This window comes from Phyllobates terribilis, unplaced genomic scaffold (assembly GCF_046119375.1).
Source record: "Phyllobates terribilis strain yellow unplaced genomic scaffold, ASM4611937v1 Scaffold_3__8_contigs__length_932513732, whole genome shotgun sequence".
Taxonomy (NCBI): domain Eukaryota; kingdom Metazoa; phylum Chordata; class Amphibia; order Anura; family Dendrobatidae; genus Phyllobates; species Phyllobates terribilis.
Genome location: NW_027362763.1, coordinates 884,190,978 through 884,211,580, shown reverse-complemented (window position 1 = coordinate 884,211,580; position 20,603 = coordinate 884,190,978). Strand labels below are relative to the sequence as shown.

General features: G+C 43.2%; 1 protein-coding gene across 1 annotated transcript in view; it reads left to right on the top strand.

Moving 5' to 3' along the window:
* The window catches only part of IYD (iodotyrosine deiodinase), a 64,422-nt gene that overhangs the window by 26,838 nt on the left and 16,981 nt on the right, over window positions 1-20,603 (top strand). Inside the window, exons 2-4 of the mRNA XM_073672680.1 lie at window positions 3,036-3,233; window positions 12,838-12,997; window positions 18,090-18,246. Of these exons, the coding sequence (XP_073528781.1) occupies window positions 3,036-3,233; window positions 12,838-12,997; window positions 18,090-18,246 (515 nt within the window). The remainder of the gene's footprint in view (window positions 1-3,035; window positions 3,234-12,837; window positions 12,998-18,089; window positions 18,247-20,603) is intronic.

The following is a 20,603-nucleotide window of genomic DNA, read 5'->3' as shown; positions in this document are numbered from 1 at the left end:
TCAGCTGTATGGCTTTTTCTGGCCTTTTGCTTCCCTTCCCACATTGTTCTAGTTTAAAGCTCTTCTGATGAGTGTAGCAAGGCGACTTCCAAATACATGTTTTCCAGTCTTCGTAAGGTGCACCCCATCTCTAGCAAGTAGTCCATCGTATAGGTAATTCATTCCGTGATCCAGAAATCCAAATCCTTGTTGACGGCACCATCGACGTAGCCAGTTGTTCACCTGTAGAATCTTATTCCACCTCATTGTTCCATGGCCATCCACTGGGAGGATGGATGAGAAGACCACCTGCGCTCCCAATTCTTTCACTTTCTTGCCTAAGTCTTCAAAGTCACTGCAGATGGTTTCCAGGTCCTTTCTTGCGGTGTCATTTGTCCCCACATGTATTAGCAGGAATGGGTAGTGATCTGTAGGTCTGAAGAGTCTTGATATCCTGTCAGACACATCTTTAATTTTTGCTCCTGGAAGACAGCACATTTCTCTTGAGGTTATGTCTGGTCTGCAGATAGCGGCCTCTGTTCCTCTTAACAGGGAATCCCCCATGACCACCACTCTCCGTTTTTTCTTCACAACATTCTTCTTTCTCCATCCAGGAGGATTCTGAGGGCTTACAAGGTTATTCATTGCTGGCAAAGTCTTATTTTGCTGTATTTCTTCATGGTTCTCCTGCGTGAGAGCCTGGTACTGGTTCCTGAGCAGTATGGGTGCTGACTGCCTCTCGATCCTCCTGCTTCTGTGGGTCACATGCTTCCATTCCTCTGTTTCGTCAGGTGCAGTTCGAATTTCTTCTCTTTCTGAATCATGAAGAGATAATTCTGCTCTGTCTAAGAACTCTTCACCTTCCTTAATGATTTTCAAGGTAGTTAACCTCTCTTCTAGATTTCGCAACTTTTCCTCCAACAGGGACACAAGCTTGCATTTCTGGCATGTGAAGTTTGGCTTTTCCACTGGCAAGTCTGTGAACATGTAGCAGGATATGCAGCTCACCAAATGGCTCCTGGACTCTTCCATGTTCTTACTGTTAATGTTCTGAAAACAGTGAAAAAAGTTTAAAAAAAAGCCTCAAAGCCTCCCCTGGTTTACCGATGTCCTCTTTTCAGCTCCAACAGCCAAAATCCAGTGTTCTTTGAGCTCGCGGAGACTGTTCACTTACCCCAAAATGCAGTGGGAATATGCAAATTATCTCCTCAGGACTCCTCCCCTGGTTTTGTTTGAATGATATGTTTGAATCACTTCCGTGTGCATGATTTGCGATGGTTTGACAGCTTTAATACATATGAGGAATGTGTAAGAAGCAGACATTCCTCACATGTATCAAAGCTGTCAAAAAGTCGCAAATCATGCACACGGAAGTGATTCAAACTTATCACTGAGCACGCTATAAATGCTCGATGCTCAGGCAAGCATACTCGGCGAAAGGGTTAACAAAACATACTCGCTCATCACTACTCCCTACATGTACAGGTGCATCTCACAAAATTAGAATATCATCAAAACGTTAATTTATTTCAGTTCTTCAATACAAAAAGTGAAAGTCATATATTATATAGAGTCATTACAAACAGAGTGATCTATTTCAAGAGTTTATTTCTGTGAATGTTGATGATTATGTCTTACAGCAAAAGAAAAACACAAAATACATTATCTCAGTGAATTAGAATACTTTATAACAACAGCTTGAAAATGTTTTTAAAATCCGAAAAATATTGGCCTACTGAAATGTATGTTCAGTAAATGCACTCAATACTTGGTCGGGGCTACTTTTGCATCAATTACTGCATCAATGTGACGTGACATGGAGGCGATCAGCCTGTGGCACTGCTGAGGTGTTATGGAAGCCCAGGTTGCTTTGATAGCAGCTTTCAGCTCGTCTGCATTGTTGGGTCTGGTGTCTCTCATCTTCCTCTTGACAATACCCCATAGATTCTCTATGGGGTTAAGGTCAGGGAAGTTTACTGGCCAATCAAGCACAGTGATACTGTTGTTTTTAAACCAGGTATTGGTACTTTTGGCAGTGTGGACAGGTGCCAAGTCCTGCTGGAGAATGAAATTTCCATCTCCAAAAAGCTTGTCGGCAGAGGGAAGCATGAAGTGCTCTAAAATTTCCTGGTAGACGGCTGCCCTGACTTTGGTCTTGATAAAACACAGTGGACCTACACCAGCAGATGACATGGCTCCCCAAACCATCACTGGTTGTGGAAACTTCACACTAGACCTCAAGCAGCTTGGATTATGTGCTTCTCCGCTCTTCCTCCAGACTCTGGGACCTTGATTTCCAAATGAAAATTGGAACTCTGGGACCTTGTGGAGTGTGTCAGTGACTGCACTTTGGACATCTGTCAAGTCAGCAGTTTTCCCCATGATTGTGGAGCCTACTGAAACAGACTAAGGGACCTTTTGAAATGCTTAGGAAGCCTTTGCAGGTGTTTTTTTAATTACTTTAATTTGCTGAAATAATGACTTTTGTGTTTTCATTGGCTGTAAGCCATAATCATCAACATTAACAGAAATAAACACTTGAAATAGATCACTCTGTTTGTTGATGTATATAATATATGAGTTTCACTTTTTGTATTAAAGAACTGAAATAAATTAACTTTTTGATGATATTCTAATTTAGTGAGATGCACCTGTATGTCAATGTTAATCGCAGAAACACACAATGACAATGTCAAAATGACTGTACCAATGGCACACAGTGCAGACATCAGCAGAACCGATCTGTACTGCCAACATCAATGCTTGACACAGGGGTCTAGGTATCAGAGGTATAGGGGTATTGTAACCGTGTCTTGATGTTTTAAAGGGCCCAAAAACCCCTATGTTACATAGGAACACATAGTATTAAAATTGATGTTAGGTGTTGGCCCTGTTATACATTTTGTAGATCTTCGTGTCATCCTTAAGTATCCTTCATGAAAATATGTTATATATTTTTGTAAGAAAATTAAAAAGGAGGTTAATAGTGATAGCATAAAGTACATTTGTTGTGTTTCTATTCCACGCCATGCACCTTTATTCCGTTTATTTTTCAGAGGGGAAAGATGACTTGCAAGATATGGATGAACAAAACCTCTTACATGTTCCCTTTAGCCCAAGACGCTACATTGAACAGGAAATGTTAGAAAGATCAAAGGAATTTTATGAATTGCTGAACCAAAGGAGATCTGTGAGGTTTATCAGTGATGAAGCCATTCCAAGAGAAGTCATCGACAACATCATCCGGGCAGCAGGTCATTAATTTTACATTTTTACTGTAATATTTAGTGGACCTCCAAGCACACAAACACAAATGGCCTCATTTCAGGCCACAATGTACAGTAATTGGTTTAGTCTTGTAGATACAGTGCATTGTAAAAGTATTTGGCCCCCTTGAACTTTTCTACCTTTTGCCACATTTCTGGCTTCAAACATAAAGATATAAAATTCAAATTTTTTTGGGGAAGAATCAACAACAAGTGGGACACAATCGTGAAGTGGAACGAAATTTATTGGATATTTTAAACTTTTTTAACAAATTAAAAACTGAAAAGTGGGGCGTGCAATATTATTCAGCCCCTTTACTTTCAGTGCAGCAAACTCACTCCAGAAGTTCAGTGAGGATTAGTGTTGAGCCACCCCCGTAGTGTTTCGGGTTCGGTTCGGTTCGTCGAACACCGGGATGTTCGAGGAACTGTTCGTCGAACTGTTTGTCGAACACCTTAGAACACCGTCGAACACCGTTAAAACCAATGGCAGGCAAACAAAAACACATAGGAACACATAGAAAACACCTTCAAAGGTGTCCAAAAGCTGACAAACTGCTCAGAAGACGCTTTCTTTAAAAAAGCCGGCCGGCAATTCAGCAGCGGCATACACCGGTACCCGACAATTTAGACATGAAGGAATAGAGCATCACACATAGATTAGATAGATAGAAACATGTCAGTCACATATATATGAAGCACAGTGACAGTGTTGCTTACTGTACTTGTCATTTAGTGTAAAGGATTTATTAAAAAATATAATAGTGTTTTCGTGCACCGTCTCTTTAAAAAAGCCGGCCGGCAATTCAGCAGCGGTACCCGACAATTTATAACAGACAGAATAGAGCTTCACACATAGATTAGATAGATAGAAATATGTCAGTCACATATATATGAAGTACTGTGACAGTGTTGCTTACTGTACTTGTCATTTACTGCAAAGGATTTATTAAAAAAAATAATAGTGTTTTCATGCACCGTCTCTTTAAAAAAGCCGGCCGGCAATTCAGCATCTGTACCCGACAATTTATAACAGACAGAATAGAGCTTCACACATAGATTAGATAGATAGAAACATGTCAGTCACATATATAATAAGTACAGTGACAGTGTTGGTTACTGTACTTGTCATTTACTGCAAAGAATTTATTTAAAAAAATAATAGTGTTTTCATGCACCGTCTCTTTAAAAAAGCCGGCCGGCAATTCAGCATCTGTACCCGACAATTTAGAATAGAATGAATAGAGAATCACACATAGATTAGATAGATAGAAACATGTCAGTCACATATATATGAAGTACAGTGACAGTGTTGGTTACTGTACTTGTCATTTAGTGTAAAGGATTTATTAAAAAATATAATAGTGTTTTCGTGCACCGTCTCTTTAAAAAAGCCGGCCGGCAATTCAGCAGCGGTACCCGACAATTTAGAATAGAAGGAATAGAGAATCACACATAGATTAGATAGATAGAAACATGTCAGCCACATATATACGAAGTACAGTGACAGTGTTGCTTACTATACTTGTCATTTAGTGTAAAGGATTTATTAAAAAATATAATAGTGTTTTCGTGCACCGTCTCTTTAAAAAAGCCGGCCGGCAATTCAGCAGCGGTACCCGACAATTTATAACAGACAGAATAGAGCTTCACACATAGATTAGATAGATAGAAATATGTCAGTCACATATATATGAAGTACTGTGACAGTGTTGCTTACTGTACTTGTCATTTACTGCAAAGGATTTATTAAAAAAAATAATAGTGTTTTCATGCACCGTCTCTTTAAAAAAGCCGGCCGGCAATTCAGCATCTGTACCCGACAATTTATAACAGACAGAATAAAGCTTCACACATAGATTAGATAGATAGAAACATGTCAGTCACATATATAATAAGTACAGTGACAGTGTTGGTTACTGTACTTGTCATTTAGTATTAAAATAAAGGATTTATTATTAAAAAAAATTGGCGTGGGGTTCCCCGTAATTTTAGTCTCTAGCGGAGGTTAAGCAGACAGCTGGGGCAGATGTTTGAAGCCTGGGAAGGGGGTAATACCCACGGAGCTTCCCAGGCTACTAATATCAGCCCCCAGCTGAATACCTAGCCTTTACTAGCTATTAAAATGGAGGACCCCCCCAAAAAAATGACGTGGGGTCCCCCCTAATTTAATAGCTAGCAAAGGCTAGGCAGACAGCTGGGGGCTGATATTAATAGCCCAGGAAGGGAGCCATGAATATTGGCCCCCTCCCAGGCTAGAAACACCAGCCCTCAGCCGCCCCAGAAATGGCGCATCCATAGGATGCGCCAATTCTGGCACTTAGCCTCGCTCTTCCACGCTGCCCTGGTGCGGTGGCAGGGGGTAATAGGGTTGGGGTTGATGTCAGCTTATAATGCCAGCTGACATCAAGCCCAGGTTAGTAATGGAGAGGCGTCTATAAGACACCCCCATTACTAACCCCATAGTCAAAGTTAAAAAAAAAACACAAACACCCAGAATAAAGTCCTTTAATTGAAATAAAGACACAATTCTTTATTGTTCTAAATTAAACCATACTTACCATCACGCCCATTCCAGCTGAAGCCAACGATCTCCTGCAATAAAAGAAAAATAATAAAGCAACCTCATCCTTACCTTTCCATGGTTCCCAGGACAGCTTCAGCTCTGCTACATCGAGATGACAGGCTGGACCGCAGCAGAACGCTGCCATCCAGCCTGTCATCCCGCACACACTGAGAAGCGCAGGCATGCTTGCGCTCCTCAGTGTCTGACTGTGACGGCATCCAGATGAGCCGACAATGAACTCGGCTCACCTCATGTACGTCACTGACAGCGTGGGAAAATTCTCCTGCACTCAGCGCTTCAGCGTGAGAATTTTCCCACGCTGTCAGTGACGTGCATGAGGTGAGCCGAGTTCATTGGACATGACCTCGGCTCATCTGGATGCCGTCACAGCCAGACACTGAGTAGCGCAAGCATGCCTGCGCTTCTCAGTGTCTGCGGGATGACAGGCTGAATGGCAGCGTTCTGCTGCGGTCCAGCCTGTCATCTCGATGTAGCAGAGCTGAAGCTGTCGTGGGAGCCATGGAAAGGTAAGGATGATGTTGCTTTATTATTTTACTTTTATTGCAGGAGATCATTGGCTTCAGCTGGAATGGGCGTGGCGGTAAGTATGGTTTAATTTAGAACAATAAAGAATTGTGTGTTTATTTCAATTAAAGGACTTTTTTCTGGGTGTTTGTGTTTTTTTAAAATACTTTACTAGAAATTCATGGTGGTCATGTCTAATATTGGCGTGACCCCATGAATTTCGGGCTTAGGGCCAGCTGATAATGCCAAGCTGGCCTTAACCCCTTTATTACCCAGTGAGCCACCGCACCAGGGCCCTGGATGAGTTGGGTACAGCGCCAGAAGATGGCGCTTCTATGAACGCGCCATTTTCCGGGGCGGCTGCGGACTGCAATTTGCAGCGGGTGGGGCCCAGAAAGCTTGGGCCTCCCTGCGCTGCAGATTCCAGCCCCCAGCTGCCTAGTTGTACCTGGCTGGACACAAAAATAGGGCGAAGCTCCACGTATTTTTTTTTTAAATTCATGAAATTCATGGAATAATTAAGAAAAAAAGGACTTCCCTATATTGTTGTGTCCGGCTAGGTACAAATAGGCAGCTGGTGGTTGGGAGCAGCCCGTTCCTGCCTGCTGTACCTGACTGGACACAAATATAGGGCGAAGCCCCACATCAATTTTTTTTTCATTATTTCATGAATTTCCTGAAATAATTTAAAAAAAATTGACGTGGGGCTTCGCCCTATATTTGTGTCCAGTCAGGTACAGCAGGCAGGAACGGGCTGCCCCCAACCACCAGCTGCCTATTTGTACCTGGCCAGACACAACAATATAGGGAAGCCCTTTTTTTAAAAAATTATTTCATGAAATAATTAAAAAAAAATTGACGTGGGGCTTCGCACTATATTTGTGTCCAGCCAGGTACAGCAGGCAGGGACGGGCTGCCCCCAACCACCAGCTGCCTATTTGTACCTGGTTGGACACAACAATATAGGGAAGCCCTTTTTTTCTAAATTATTCCATGAATTTCATGAAATAATTTAAAAAAAAAATGCGTGGGGCTTCGCCCTATTTTTGTGCCCAGCCAGGTACAACTAGGCAGCTGGGGGCTGGAATCTGCAGCGCAGGGAGGCCCAAGCTTTCTGGACCCCACCCGCTGCATATTGCAGTCCGCAGCCGCCCCGGAAAATGGCGCGTTCATGGAAGCGCCATCTTCTGGCGCTGTACCCAACTCATCCAGGGCCCTGGTGCGGTGGCTCACTGGTTAATAAAGGGGTTAAGGCCAGCTTGGCATTATCAGCTGGCCCTAAGCCCGAAATTCATGGGGTCACGCCAATATTAGACATGACCACCATGAATTTCTAGTAAAGTATTTAAAAAAACACAACACCCAGAATAAAGTCCTTTAATTGAAATAAACACACAATTCTTTATTGTTCTAAATTAAACCATACTTACCGTCACGCCCATTCCAGCTGAAGCCAATGTCTTCTGCAATAAAAGTAAAATAATAAAGCAACCTCATCCTTACCTTTCCATGATTCCCACGACAGCTTCAGCTCTGCTACATCGAGATAACAGGCTGGACCGCAGCAGAACGCTGCCATCCAGCCTGTCATCCCGCGGACACTCAGAAGCGCAGGCATGCTTGCGCTCCTCAGTGTCTCGCTGTGACGGCATAAAGATGAGACAAGCTCATGTCCAATGAACTCGGCGCACCTCATGCACGTCACTGACAGCGTGGGAGAATTCTCCTGCACTCAGCACTTCAGCGTGAAAATTCTCCCACGCTGTCAGTGACGTACATGAGGTCAGCTGAGTTCATTGGACATGAATGAGCTCACCTCATGCACGTCACTGACAGCGTGGGAAAATTCTCACGCTGAAGCGCTGAGTGCAGGAGAATTTTTCCACGCTGTCAGTGACGTGCATGAGGTGAGCTCATTCATGTCCAATGATCTCAGCTCACCTCATGCACGTCACTGACAGCGTGGGAAAATTCTCCTGCACTCAGCGCTACAGCGTGAGAATTCTCCCACGCTGTCAGTGACGTGCATGAGGTGAGCTCATTCATGTCCAATGAACTCAGCTGACCTCATGCACGTCACTGACAGCGTGGGAGAATTGTCACGCTGAAGTGCTGAGTGCAGGAGAATTCTCCCACGCTGTCAGTGACGTGCATGAGGTGCGCCGAGTTCATTGGACATGAACTCGTCTCATATTTATGCCGTCACAGCCAGACACTGCAGAGCGCAAGCATGCCTGCGCTTCTCAGTGTCTGCGGGATGACAGGCTGGATGGCAGCGTTCTGCTGCGGTCCAGCCTGTTATCTCGATGTAGCAGAGCTGAAGCTGTCGTGGGAACCATGGAAAGGTAAGGATGAGGTTGCTTTATTATTTTTCTTTTATTGCAGGAGATCGTTGGCTTCAGCTGGAATGGGCGTGACGGTAAGTATGGTTTAATTTAGAACAATAAAGGAATGTGTCTTTATTTCAATTAAAGGACTTTATTCTGGGTGTTTGTGTTTTCTTTTAACTTTGACTATGGGGTTAGTAATGGGGGTGTCTTATAGACGCCTCTCCATTACTAACCTGGGCTTGATGTCAGCTGGCATTATAAGCTGACATCAACCCCAACCCTATTACCCCCTGCCACCGCACCAGGGCAGCGTGGAAGAGCGAGGCTAAGTGCCAGAATTGGCGCATCCTATGGATGCGCCATTTCTGGGGCGGCTGACGGCTGGTGTTTCTAGCCTGGGAGGGGGCCAATATTCATGGTTCCCTTCCTGGGCTATTAATATCAGCCCCCAGCTGTCTGCCTAGCCTTTGCTAGCTATTAAATTAGGGGGAACCCCACGTCATTTTTTTGGGGGGTCCCCCATTTTAATAGCTAGTAAAGGCTAGGTATTCAGCTGGGGGCTGATATTAGTAGTCTGGGAAGCTCCGTGGGTATTACCCCCTTCCCAGGCTTCAAACATCTGCCCCAGCTGTCTGCTTAACCTCCGCTAGAGACTAAAATTACGGGGAACCCCACGCCAATTTTTTTTAATAATAAATCCTTTATTTTAATACTAAATGACAAGTACAGTAACCAACACTGTCACTGTACTTATTATATATGTGACTGACATGTTTCTATCTATCTAATCTATGTGTGAAGCTCTATTCTGTCTGTTATAAATTGTCGGGTACAGATGCTGAATTGCCGGCCGGCTTTTTTAAAGAGACGGTGCATGAAAACACTATTATTTTTTTTAATAAATCCTTTGCAGTAAATGACAAGTACAGTAAGCAACACTGTCACAGTACTTCATATATATGTGACTGACATGTTTCTATCTATCTAATCTATGTGTGAAGCTCTATTCTGTCTGTTATAAATTGTCGGGTACCGCTGCTGAATTGCCGGCCGGCTTTTTTAAAGAGACGGTGCACGAAAACACTATTATATTTTTTAATAAATCCTTTACACTAAATGACAAGTACAGTAAGCAACACTGTCACTGTACTTCGTATATATGTGGCTGACATGTTTCTATCTATCTAATCTATGTGTGATTCTCTATTCCTTCTATTCTAAATTGTCGGGTACAGATGCTGAATTGCCAGCCGGCTTTTTTAAAGAGACGGTGCATGAAAACACTATTATTTTTTTTGATAAATCCTTTACACTAAATGACAAGTACAGTAAGCAACACTGTCACTGTGCTTCTTATATGTGTGACTGACATGTTTCTATCTATCTAATCTATGTGTGATTCTCTATTCTTTCTGTTCTAAATTGTCGGGTACCGGTGTATGCCGCTGCTGAATTGCCGGCTTTTCATGTTTCACTGTGAGCACTGTTCCCATCGATTTGGGCAATCACTGTAATGCCACAACCACCATGGCTGTGGCATTACAGTGAGTGGCAGACAATCCCTGCATGATTGGTGCTCTAAATAGCACCAGACATGCAGGACACGCTTTTGGTGCACGAACAGTTATCGAACATAACCTCGAACAGCCGAATTTTTTGCAAATCGTTCGGGTTCGTCGAACAACTCGAACACCGCCCAAAACAGCTCGAATTTGAGATTGGCGAACAGTTCTAGTCGAACACCGCTCATCTCTAGTGAGGATCTCTGAATGATCCAATGTTGTCCTAAATGACTGGTAATGAAAGATAGAATCCACCTGTGTGTAATCAAGTCTCCGTATAAATGCACCTGCTCTGTGATAGTCTCAGGGTTCTGTTTCAAGTGCAGAGAGCATCATGAAGACCAAGGAACACACCAGGCAGGTCCGGGATACCGTTGTGGCAAAGTTTAAAGCTGGATTTGGATACAAAAAGGCAGAGCAGGAGGAACCGCCGGAGCTGTGAGCAAGGCAGAGCAGGAGGAACCGCCGGAGCAGTGAGCAAGGCAGAGCAGAGAGGAACCGCCAGAGCGGTGAGCAAGGCAGAGCAGGAGGAACCGCCGGAGCGGTGAGCAAGGCAGAGCAGAGAGGAACCGCCGGAGCGGTGAGCAAGGCAGAACAGAGAGGACCCACCGGAGCGGTGAGCAAGGCAGAGCAGAGGGGAACCGCCGGAGCGGTGAGCAAGGCAGAGCAGAGAGGAACCGCCGGAGCGGTGAGCAAGGCAGAGCAGAGAGGAACCGCTGGAGCGGTGAGCAAGGCAGAGCAAAGAGGAACCGCCGGAGCGGTGAGCAAGGCAGAGCAGAGAGGAACCGCCGGAGCGGTGAGCAAGGCAGAGCAGAGAGGAACCGCCGGAGCGTGGAGCAAAGCAGAGCAGAGCGAAACCGCCGGAGCGGTGAACAACGCAGAGCAGGGAGGACAGGGATCTGTTCACACTGAACAGACTGGAAGGGACAAGTAGAACAGATACACACAAGGTACTTGCAATGAAGTAGCGAGTGAACTCTAAACTCACAACAGAAGTACAGAGAGAACGAGTAGGAGTAAGGTGCAGGTTCAGACACTACAGGAAAAGGGAAGGTATGGACACAGAGACAAACAGGCTAGGAGAGAGTTCAGACAGGAACTGACACTGCAACAAGATACAGGAGCGAGTCTGGGTATACGGCCCCCAGAGAGGCGGACAAACAGGCTAGGGGAGTGTTCAGACAGGAACTGACACTGCAACAAGATACAGGAGCGAGTCTGGGTATACGGCCCCCAGAGAGGCGGACAAACAGGCTAGGAGAGTGCTCAGACAGGCCTGGGAATACAGCCCCCAGGTTGGCGGACAGGCAAGAAACAGAATGGGACCTGGCACATCAGAGGCAAGGAGCCCTCTGAAAGTAAGAGTTGCTCAGGCACCTTCTTCTGGGAGAAGGGGGTTTAAATATCCAGTGACCCACAGCAATAGGCTGGGGACGCATTAGGGGTGTGCCCACAGCTGCTACAAGAATCAGGAAGTAACCGGGCCGCCGCCCTAAGCAGTCAGAACAGAGGCATCCACACAATATGAACAGGAGCAAGATTTGCAAGCTGGACTGAAAGGTAAGATTGTGATCTTGCATAGTGGGAGATGGTGCACTATGCAAGCATGCCGCCAGGGATGTTACAATACCCATAAGTAAAAATGGAGTGTGTTACCACATCGGCCTCCACCTCAGACCCTGATGTGCGCTTCAACCCTATTTCATCTGGGGTTAGACCCAGATTGGTTAGACCCCCAGATGAAATAGCGTTGAAACGGTCTCATGTGGAACCCAATGTGGTGACACATTCCATTTTTACTTAAAGAGGTTGTCCACTATTTTTGCATTGATGACCTATCCTTAGGATAGGTCATCAATGTCTGATCGGTCGGGGTCAGACACCCAGCACCCCTACCGGTAAGCTGTTGTCGGTGTCGGTGACTGCAGCTACCGGCCGAAAGTACTCACTTGCACAGCTAGCCATCTTCTGCTAGTGAACACCTCAGGGTACTACACATTCACCGCTTGTTGATTTGAATAGGAGGCAGATGTAGTACCCGACCAGTCAGACATTGATGACCCATCCTTAGGATAGGAAATCAATACCAAAGTTGTGAACAACTTCTTTAGTGGTATGTCTTATTAAAATGCCTCTGTATTTACTCACTATTGATTCAAATTTGTGTATAACATAGTACTAATTGTTTGCATGACACTGCACCAATCCTTATAGGTTTAACTTTTTGAATTATATTGCTATTAATTCTGTGAATATACATATATGCATTTTTACACATACATATCTGTTATCATCATTTTTTGGTATTCTGCCATCTGGTGGTTACTTTGTGTATTATCTGCATTATTTTGTGTCTCTCATTGGTCTTCCCTTATTTTCATTGTTCCTTCATTTTAATTATCAGTTTTTTTCAAAAACATTTTTTGTGTAGTTATGTACATAATATATTTATTGTTTATATACGCTTGTCTGATTCATAGTTATTATGGAGTAACACTGATATGATTTTCTATGTTTATTCTGTGTGCTCTTAATTACATTGGAATTGCTTTTTGAATTATAGGCTTCAGTCATATTTTATAAATAGTCTGTTTTTCCATGATATCCAGGGACTTCTCCTAGTGGAGCGCATACTGAGCCATGGACGTTTGTGCTCGTAGAAGATCCAGAAGTGAAGCATAAGATTAGAGAAATTATTGAAGAAGAGGAAGAGATAAACTACCGAAAACGAATGGGAGACAAATGGGTTAATGATCTGAAAAAATTAAAGTAGGTTGTAATAAAAGGTGTATTTTTGTAATCTTTAATGTTGTTACCATCTTTAATGTTTATTCCGTACTAGATGGAGGCCATCTGGAGGGCGGTAATGTCATGATGGGGGCAGGCTTTGCAGCATTGAGAATCTCTCCCCCCCATGTGTTCACCCACCTATCCACTCTCTCTTTCTCCCATTTGCTAACTTCTCCCTCTGTGCTCTCTTCTTTGACCTGTCTACCCCATGTGCTATCCCCCTTGTCTGCTGTCTCTCTCCTTCCTGAGCTTTGTTCTCCCCTCATGTGCTGTCCCGTTTGAGCTGTCTCCCCCCTGTGCTCTGTCTCTCTCCCCCTGTGTGCTTTCTCTCTCCCCCATCTGCTGTCTTCTCCTTTCATGTGATCTCTTCTTTGACCTGTGTATCCCATGTGCTTTCCCCCTAGTCTGCTCTCTCTCCACCCCTGTGCTGTCTTCTTCCCTCATGTGTTCTCTCGTTTGAGCTGTCTCCCCCTGTGTGTCCTCTCTTTCCTATGTGCACTCACCCCTCCCCCGTGTTAAAATGAAAGCAAAGTAGGTAAAGGTAACATTTTATTAACATGGAAAAATTTATGACAAAGGTGCTTTATTTTACATTGTATCCATATAAGGACAAAAAAACACATTTTATTCTATAATCTATGTCTTTTTAGGTCCGTGACATGCTGCAATGTTTTTTTTTATTCGGTCCTTGACACGCTGCATCGTGTTTTTTTTTGGTCCGTGACACGCTGCAACCTGGTTTTTTTGGTCCGTGACACGCTGTAACGTGTTTTTTTTGGTCCGTGAGACGCTGTTTTTTTTTTTTTTTTATTTATAATTTTCACCTATTCATTTCATTCAAATTTTTACTGATGTAGTTAATTCTTATGTTCACCGACTGAGGCTGCTGGCAGGCTGCCGGCACATCGCTGCATCTGTCAAACACTAACGTTGCTGTGACGCAGTTCAAAAATTAACAAATGAACTGTGCATGCACTCCTCGTTTTCGCGCATGCGCAGTTAATGTGACCAGCTTCCTCTGCCTGGAGACACGTTGCACATCTGCCGCCGGGATCAGCCGAATGATTCACTGCGCTTGCGCGGAATTCGCACAAGCGCAGTAAATCAGACCGCCGCCATCTTTGTGCAGGCAGATAGCAGCGGTCACATTAAAACTGCGCATACGATCCTCCTGTACAAAGATAACGGCGGTCAGTGAATCATTCGGCTGATCCTAGCGGCGGCGTGTGCGGGGTGTACGGCGTGTTCGCGAAGGTGTGCCGCTGGTGGTACCGCGTAAGAGGCTGGTACCACCAGCAGTTTCCATATTGAGACACTCATCATTTGGGTGTCCCAATATGGCGGTCGACGAACTTCCGCCGCTTGGAATTCTGGGATCCAGACACATCTGGACGGAACAGGATGTGAAGACATTACAAGGTAAGTATATATTAAGATACTTTTTATCGTATATACAGTGCCTACAAGTAGTATTCAACCCCCTGCAGATTTAGCTGGTTTGATAAGATGCAAATAAGTTAGAGCCTTCAAACTGCAAACGAGAGTAGGTTTTATGAACAGAAGCATAAATCTTACAAACCAAAAAGTTATGTTGCTCAGTTGAATTTTATTAAATTTTTAACATAAAAGTGTGGGTCAATTATTATACAACCCCTATGTTTAATATTTTGTGGAATAACCCTTGTTTGCAATTACAGCTAATAATCGTCTTTTATAAGACCTGATCAGGCCGGCACAGGTCTGTGGAGTTATCTTGGCCCACTCCTCCATGCAGATCTTCTCCAAGTTATCTAGGTTCTTTGGGTGTCTCATGTGGACTTTATTCTTGAGCTCCTTCCACAAGTTTTCAATTGGGTTAAGGTCAGGAGACTGACTAGGCCACTCCAACACCTTGACTTTTTCCCTATTGAACCAGGCCTTGGTTTTCTTGGCTGTGTGCTTTGGGTCGTTGTCTTGTTGGAAGATGAAATTACGACCCATCTTAAGATCCTTGATGGAGGAGCGGAGGTTCTTGGCCAAAATCTCCAGGTAGGCCGTGCTATCCATCTTCCCATGGATGCGGACCAGATGGCCAGGCCCCTTGGCAGAGAAACAGCCCCACAGCATGATGCTGCCACCACCATGCTTGACTGTAGGGATGGTATTCTTGGGGTCGTATGCAGTGCCATCCAGTCTCCAAACGTCACGTGTGTGGTTGGCACCAAAGATCTCGATCTTGGTCTCATCAGACCATAGAACCTTGAACCAGTCTGTCTCAGAGTCCTCCAAGTGATGATGAGCAAACTGTAGACGAGCCTTGACATGACGCTTTGAAAGTAAAGGTACCTTACGGGCTCGTCTGGAACGGAGACCATTGCGGTGGAGTACGTTACTTATGGTATTGACTGAAACCAATGTCCCCACTGCCATGAGATCTTCCCGGAGCTCCTTCCTTGTTGTCCTTGGGTTAGCCTTGACTCTTCGGACAAGCCTGGCCTCGGCACGGGAGGACACTTTCAAAGGCTGTCCTGGCCGTGGAAGGCTAACAGTAGTTCCATAAGCCTTCCACTTACGGATGATGCTCCCAACAGTGGAGACAGGTAGGCCCAACTCCTTGGAAAGGTTTTTGTACCCCTTGCCAGCCTTGTGACCCTCCACGATCTTGTCTCTGATGGCCTTGGAATGCTCCTTTGTCTTTCCCATGTTGACCATGTCTGAGTGCTGTTCACAAGTTTGGGGAGGGTCTTAAATAGTCAGAAAAGGCTGGCAAAAGAGATCTTTAATCCACACATGTGAAGCTCATTATTCTTGGTGCCTGAACTACTTCTTAATACTTTAGGGGGACCAAACAGAATTCTTGTGGTTTGAGGGGTTGAATAATAAATGACACTCTGCATTAACTTTTTACGTTTTAAAAAAAAACAAAAAAACAAAACAAAAACAAAATTTGCTGCAGTGCATTTCCCACTTCCAGGCTGATCTACAGTACAAATGTCACAATGCCAAGTTAATTCCGCATGTGTCAACCAGCTAAATCTGCAGGGGGTTGAATACTACTTGTAGGCACTGTACGTACTAACAGTGTTCCAAAGTGTCTTTGGATAAATTGAGCTCTACAGCACACATTTCCAGAAGACAGCTTATACTGTAGATGATATACTTTATACTGTGCACCTATACTACATTTAGTACCCACATAATGTCATCATTTTCCCACATCGGATCAAACACTGCTAAAGTGCTGTAGTTTGATTCTTATTGTGCCCACATGGTCATTAAATGAGCAGAGAGCGCCATATTGTGGCCAAATAGTGCCAAGCAATTCACACATGTTGTCTTAAAACAGTGCCTAAAGAGTGTCATGCAGTGCCTATAGTCTTTAGTGACTGAGTGCATCATTTAAAGTGAATCTATCAAGAGGAACAACCTTCCGACCACAGGCTGCAGCGATCACATGGGATTATATTTCATCACTGGAGGTGAATATTTGAGCAGATCAGCAGCATAATTATCAATTCTGCTACATGTGAACATACAGTGGTGTGAAAAAGTATTTGCCCCCTTCCTGATTTCTTATTCTTTTGCATGTTTTTCTTATATGTAAATGAGCTGTTCCAGGCTATGGGCCAGAAACTGTTCTGCATTAGAATCTGCCTCTAGAGCTTATTTTAAATAAAAGGAGGCAATACCAGTGTGAGACATTTAGATCAGGAGAGCAGACTGTCAGTCATTACATGTCTCACACAGGTAACGCTTCCTTTCATTTAAAATAAGCTCTGGAGGCAGACTAAGGAGGAAATCTGTGTCTGGCCAATAGATCTTAGCAGCTCATTTACATATATATAAATATAAATAATTTCTCTGGAATAAGACATCAGATCGCAGATATCAATGTATCGTCTTATTCAGCTTCCTATGACCCACAAGGCCATTTAGATGGGTTGATCCTACTGACAGATTCCCTTTAAATCAATTATCTCCATCTACTTTATGTGCTTATTATACAAATGCTATACATCTCAAGTTTTCTTATAGGGAGCCTGCCATTAGGATATTATACCCCTAATGACATATGTAAATGCACTGCAATGCTGAATAAATCCATACCTAGAGAAATCCAGCATTTAAATGTTATGCCAACAATGCACAAATGCAATTAGCGGCAGCTGCACTTTCAGCCTTCCTGCGTTCTCTCCCTTTTCTTCACCTACCTCTGGCCTCCAGTCTCTGACACACAGGTCCTTCTTGTGTCAATGTCATGCATTCATTGCCCCAGATTTAAGGCCGGTGCCCTGGGTGATCTCCTTAGAGGAGGCAGTGCATGCACAGTAAAGTCCTGATGACATTGCGAGAGATGGACAATCGATCTGCGCATGCACCACCCCCTCTTAGGAGACAACCCCAGGCAATGCAGGCACTTGAGCAAAATCTCGGGGGAAGTGGGAGGGCTAGATCAGTGAGACAAGAGTGACCTGTCAATCAGAGACCAAAGTCGAGCGACCAGTAAAAGGGAGAAAGTGAAAGAGAGATGTAAGTGTAGTATCCGTCCCGGTGCACGTGTGACTCATTAGTGCAAAATTGAAATGTTAGATTTCTCTAAAACATCAAAATTAAATTCTACAAGTAAGGTAAGGATTAATTCACCATTCCAGTGCTTTTACACACATGCCATTAGTTAGGGAAGGAATATCCTTATGACAAGTTCCCTTTAAAAGGTTAGTCAATGAATTATATTACTATTTGATTTTCCACATTGTTTGGTCCACATATTACCATATGCCGTATACACATTGTAGTCTGCCCCATTACCTAGAGAAAGATGTAGTCCCTTCCCTCTGGTTTCTTACATACTAGGTATTAGATACAAATCTACTACAAGTTAAAGCTCATGTGATCCCCTCATTCTTGTAACCAGTAGGGTCCCAGTGGATGGACACGTTGCAACCACATAATGAAAGTATATCACTATTTCATCATCCATTTTAGGTTTGGGTATTTTTTTTAGATTGTCCTTCAAAATATGTTGCCTTTTTATTGACTTCATAAAAAATTGGTGCATGAATTGGTTAATAGTATATTTTTTTCATTTTAGAACAGACTGGGTTAAGGAATATTTAGACACCGCACCTTATTTAATCCTGATCTTCAAGCAAGTATATGGAATTCTTTCTAATAACAGAAAGAAGACCCATTATTATAATGAGATCAGTGTCTCCATAGCTTGTGGAATTCTCCTGGCCGCCATTCAGGTACAGAACACTTTATATTTCTGTTTTTTTCTCATCTGTCTATCTTGTCAGTAATTAACTGTAATTCATGTTTTGAGCATAATTATATATATCAAAGAAAAAGTAGTGTTACAATAGGGCAACAGTCACTTTCTCGTTATTTACACCTTATTTGCATCCAGGTCTTTTGTTCATAGACTTGGATATTCTGCACCCTCCCTCATCACTTGGATGCCAAAATACACAGCGTATGGAGCTGGAATACCACAGCTTCTTGCACTAGTAGTGGCCATTCCCAAGTATTGCAGCTCAACTATCATTTAATGCGAAAGTTAAAATCTGCAAAAAAACTCCCTAATTGTCATAGATTTTACTGCAGGTTATCAGCAGATCCACATGCTTTATAGGGAATTTGTCAACAGAGTTTTGCTATGTAAACTAATGACAGCATGAGTTAGGAGTTAAAACACTGAATTCAGGTTGTGTGCTTTTGTTTACTTACAATGAAGGTTTTATCACCAGGGTATTGTCACTGCTGTGAATAGCTGCCTCATGCCAACTCATCTGACTCTGCCCCCTCCTGTGATAAGCAGCTCACTGTCAATATACAATGTACATAGAAAGCTGTGGTGTGGGCGGGGGCAGCTTTCTCAGCTCTCCTGCATTCTATATCTAAGAATTCTGATTGTTTCACAACTGCAGCACCCAGTAAACTAAGTGATACATCGTTGGAATCGGCATTTCTTTTCCTACATTATGCTGCTCTCAGATGAGATAGCAAAAACCTGGTGACAGATTCTCTTTAAACATAGCTTTTTTTTCTTCATTTAAATCCCTATATCCACCTCCTAATTGTGCTACATTGACTCCCTTTTTTGGTGCTGGACTCTACAATCTGGTCACATCTTGTCCGATCCCAGGCTGCAGCGGTCACATGGGATTATACTTCATCACTCGAGGTGAATATATGAGCAGATCAGCAGCATAATCATCAATTCTGCTACATGTGAACATACAGTGGTGTGAAAAGTATTTGCCACCTTCATGATTTCTTATTCTTTTGCATGTTTGTCACACTTAAAAGTTTCAGATCACAAAACAAATTAACATTTTTGACAAAGATAACACAAGTAAATACAAAATGCAATTTTTAAATGAAGGTCTTTATTATTAAGGGCCCTGTGTGAAAAAGTGATTGCCCCCTAAACCTAACTGGTTGGGCCACCCTTAGCAGCAACAGCTGCAATCAAGCGTTTGCGATAACTGGCAATGAGTCTTTTACAATGCTCTGGAGGAATTTTGAACCACCTTTTTAAGGTCATGGCACAGCATCTTAAAATTTGATTAAGGTCAGGACTTTGACTAGGCCACTCCAAAGTCTTAATATTATTTAATTTTGTTACCACAGCAAGTCTTCCAGGTCCTGAAGCAGCAAAATAGCCCCAGACCATCACACTACCACCACCATATTTTACTGTTGGTATGATGTTCTTTTTCTGAAATGCAGTGCTACTTCTACACCAGATGTAATGGGACATACACCTTCCAAAAAGTTCAACTTTTGTCTCATCAGTCCACAGAGTATTCTCCCATCTTCGCGATCATCAAGATGTTTTCTGGCAAAACTGAAGCGAGCCTTTATGCTCTATTTGTTCAGCAGTGGTTTTCATCTTGGAACTCTGCCATGCATGCCATTTTTGCATAGTCTCTTTCTTATGGTGGAGTCATGAACACTGACCTTATCTGAGGCAAGTGAAGCTGGCAGTTCTTTGGATGCTGATCTGGGGTCTTTTTTGACCACTTGGATGAGTTGTCGCTGTGCTCTTGGGGTAATTTTGGTCGACCGGCCACTCATTGGGAAGATTCACCACTGTTCCAAGTTTTTGCCATTTGTGCATAATGGCTCTCACTCTGGTTTGCTGGAGTCCCAAAGCTTTAGAAATGGCTTTACAGCCTTTTTCAGACTGATAGATCTCAGTTACTTAGTTTCTCATTTGTTCCTGAATTTCTTTGGATCGTAGCATGACATCTAGTTTTGGGGATCTTTTGGTCTACTTCACTTTGCTGGGTAGGTACTATTTAAGTGATTTCGTGATTGACAACAGGCATTAATCAGGCCTGTGTGTGGCTAGAAAAATTGAACTCAGCTTTCCAAAGATGTGATAAACCACAGTTAATTTATGTTTTAAGAGGGAGCAATCACTTTTTCACACAGAGCCCTGTAGGTTTGGATTTCCTTTTCTCTTAATAATAAAGACCTTCATTCAAAAACTGCATTTTGTGTATACTTGTATTACTTGTGTTATCTTTGTCTAATATTTAAATTTGTTTTGTGATGTGAAACATTTAAGTGTCACAAACATGCAAAAGAATAAGAA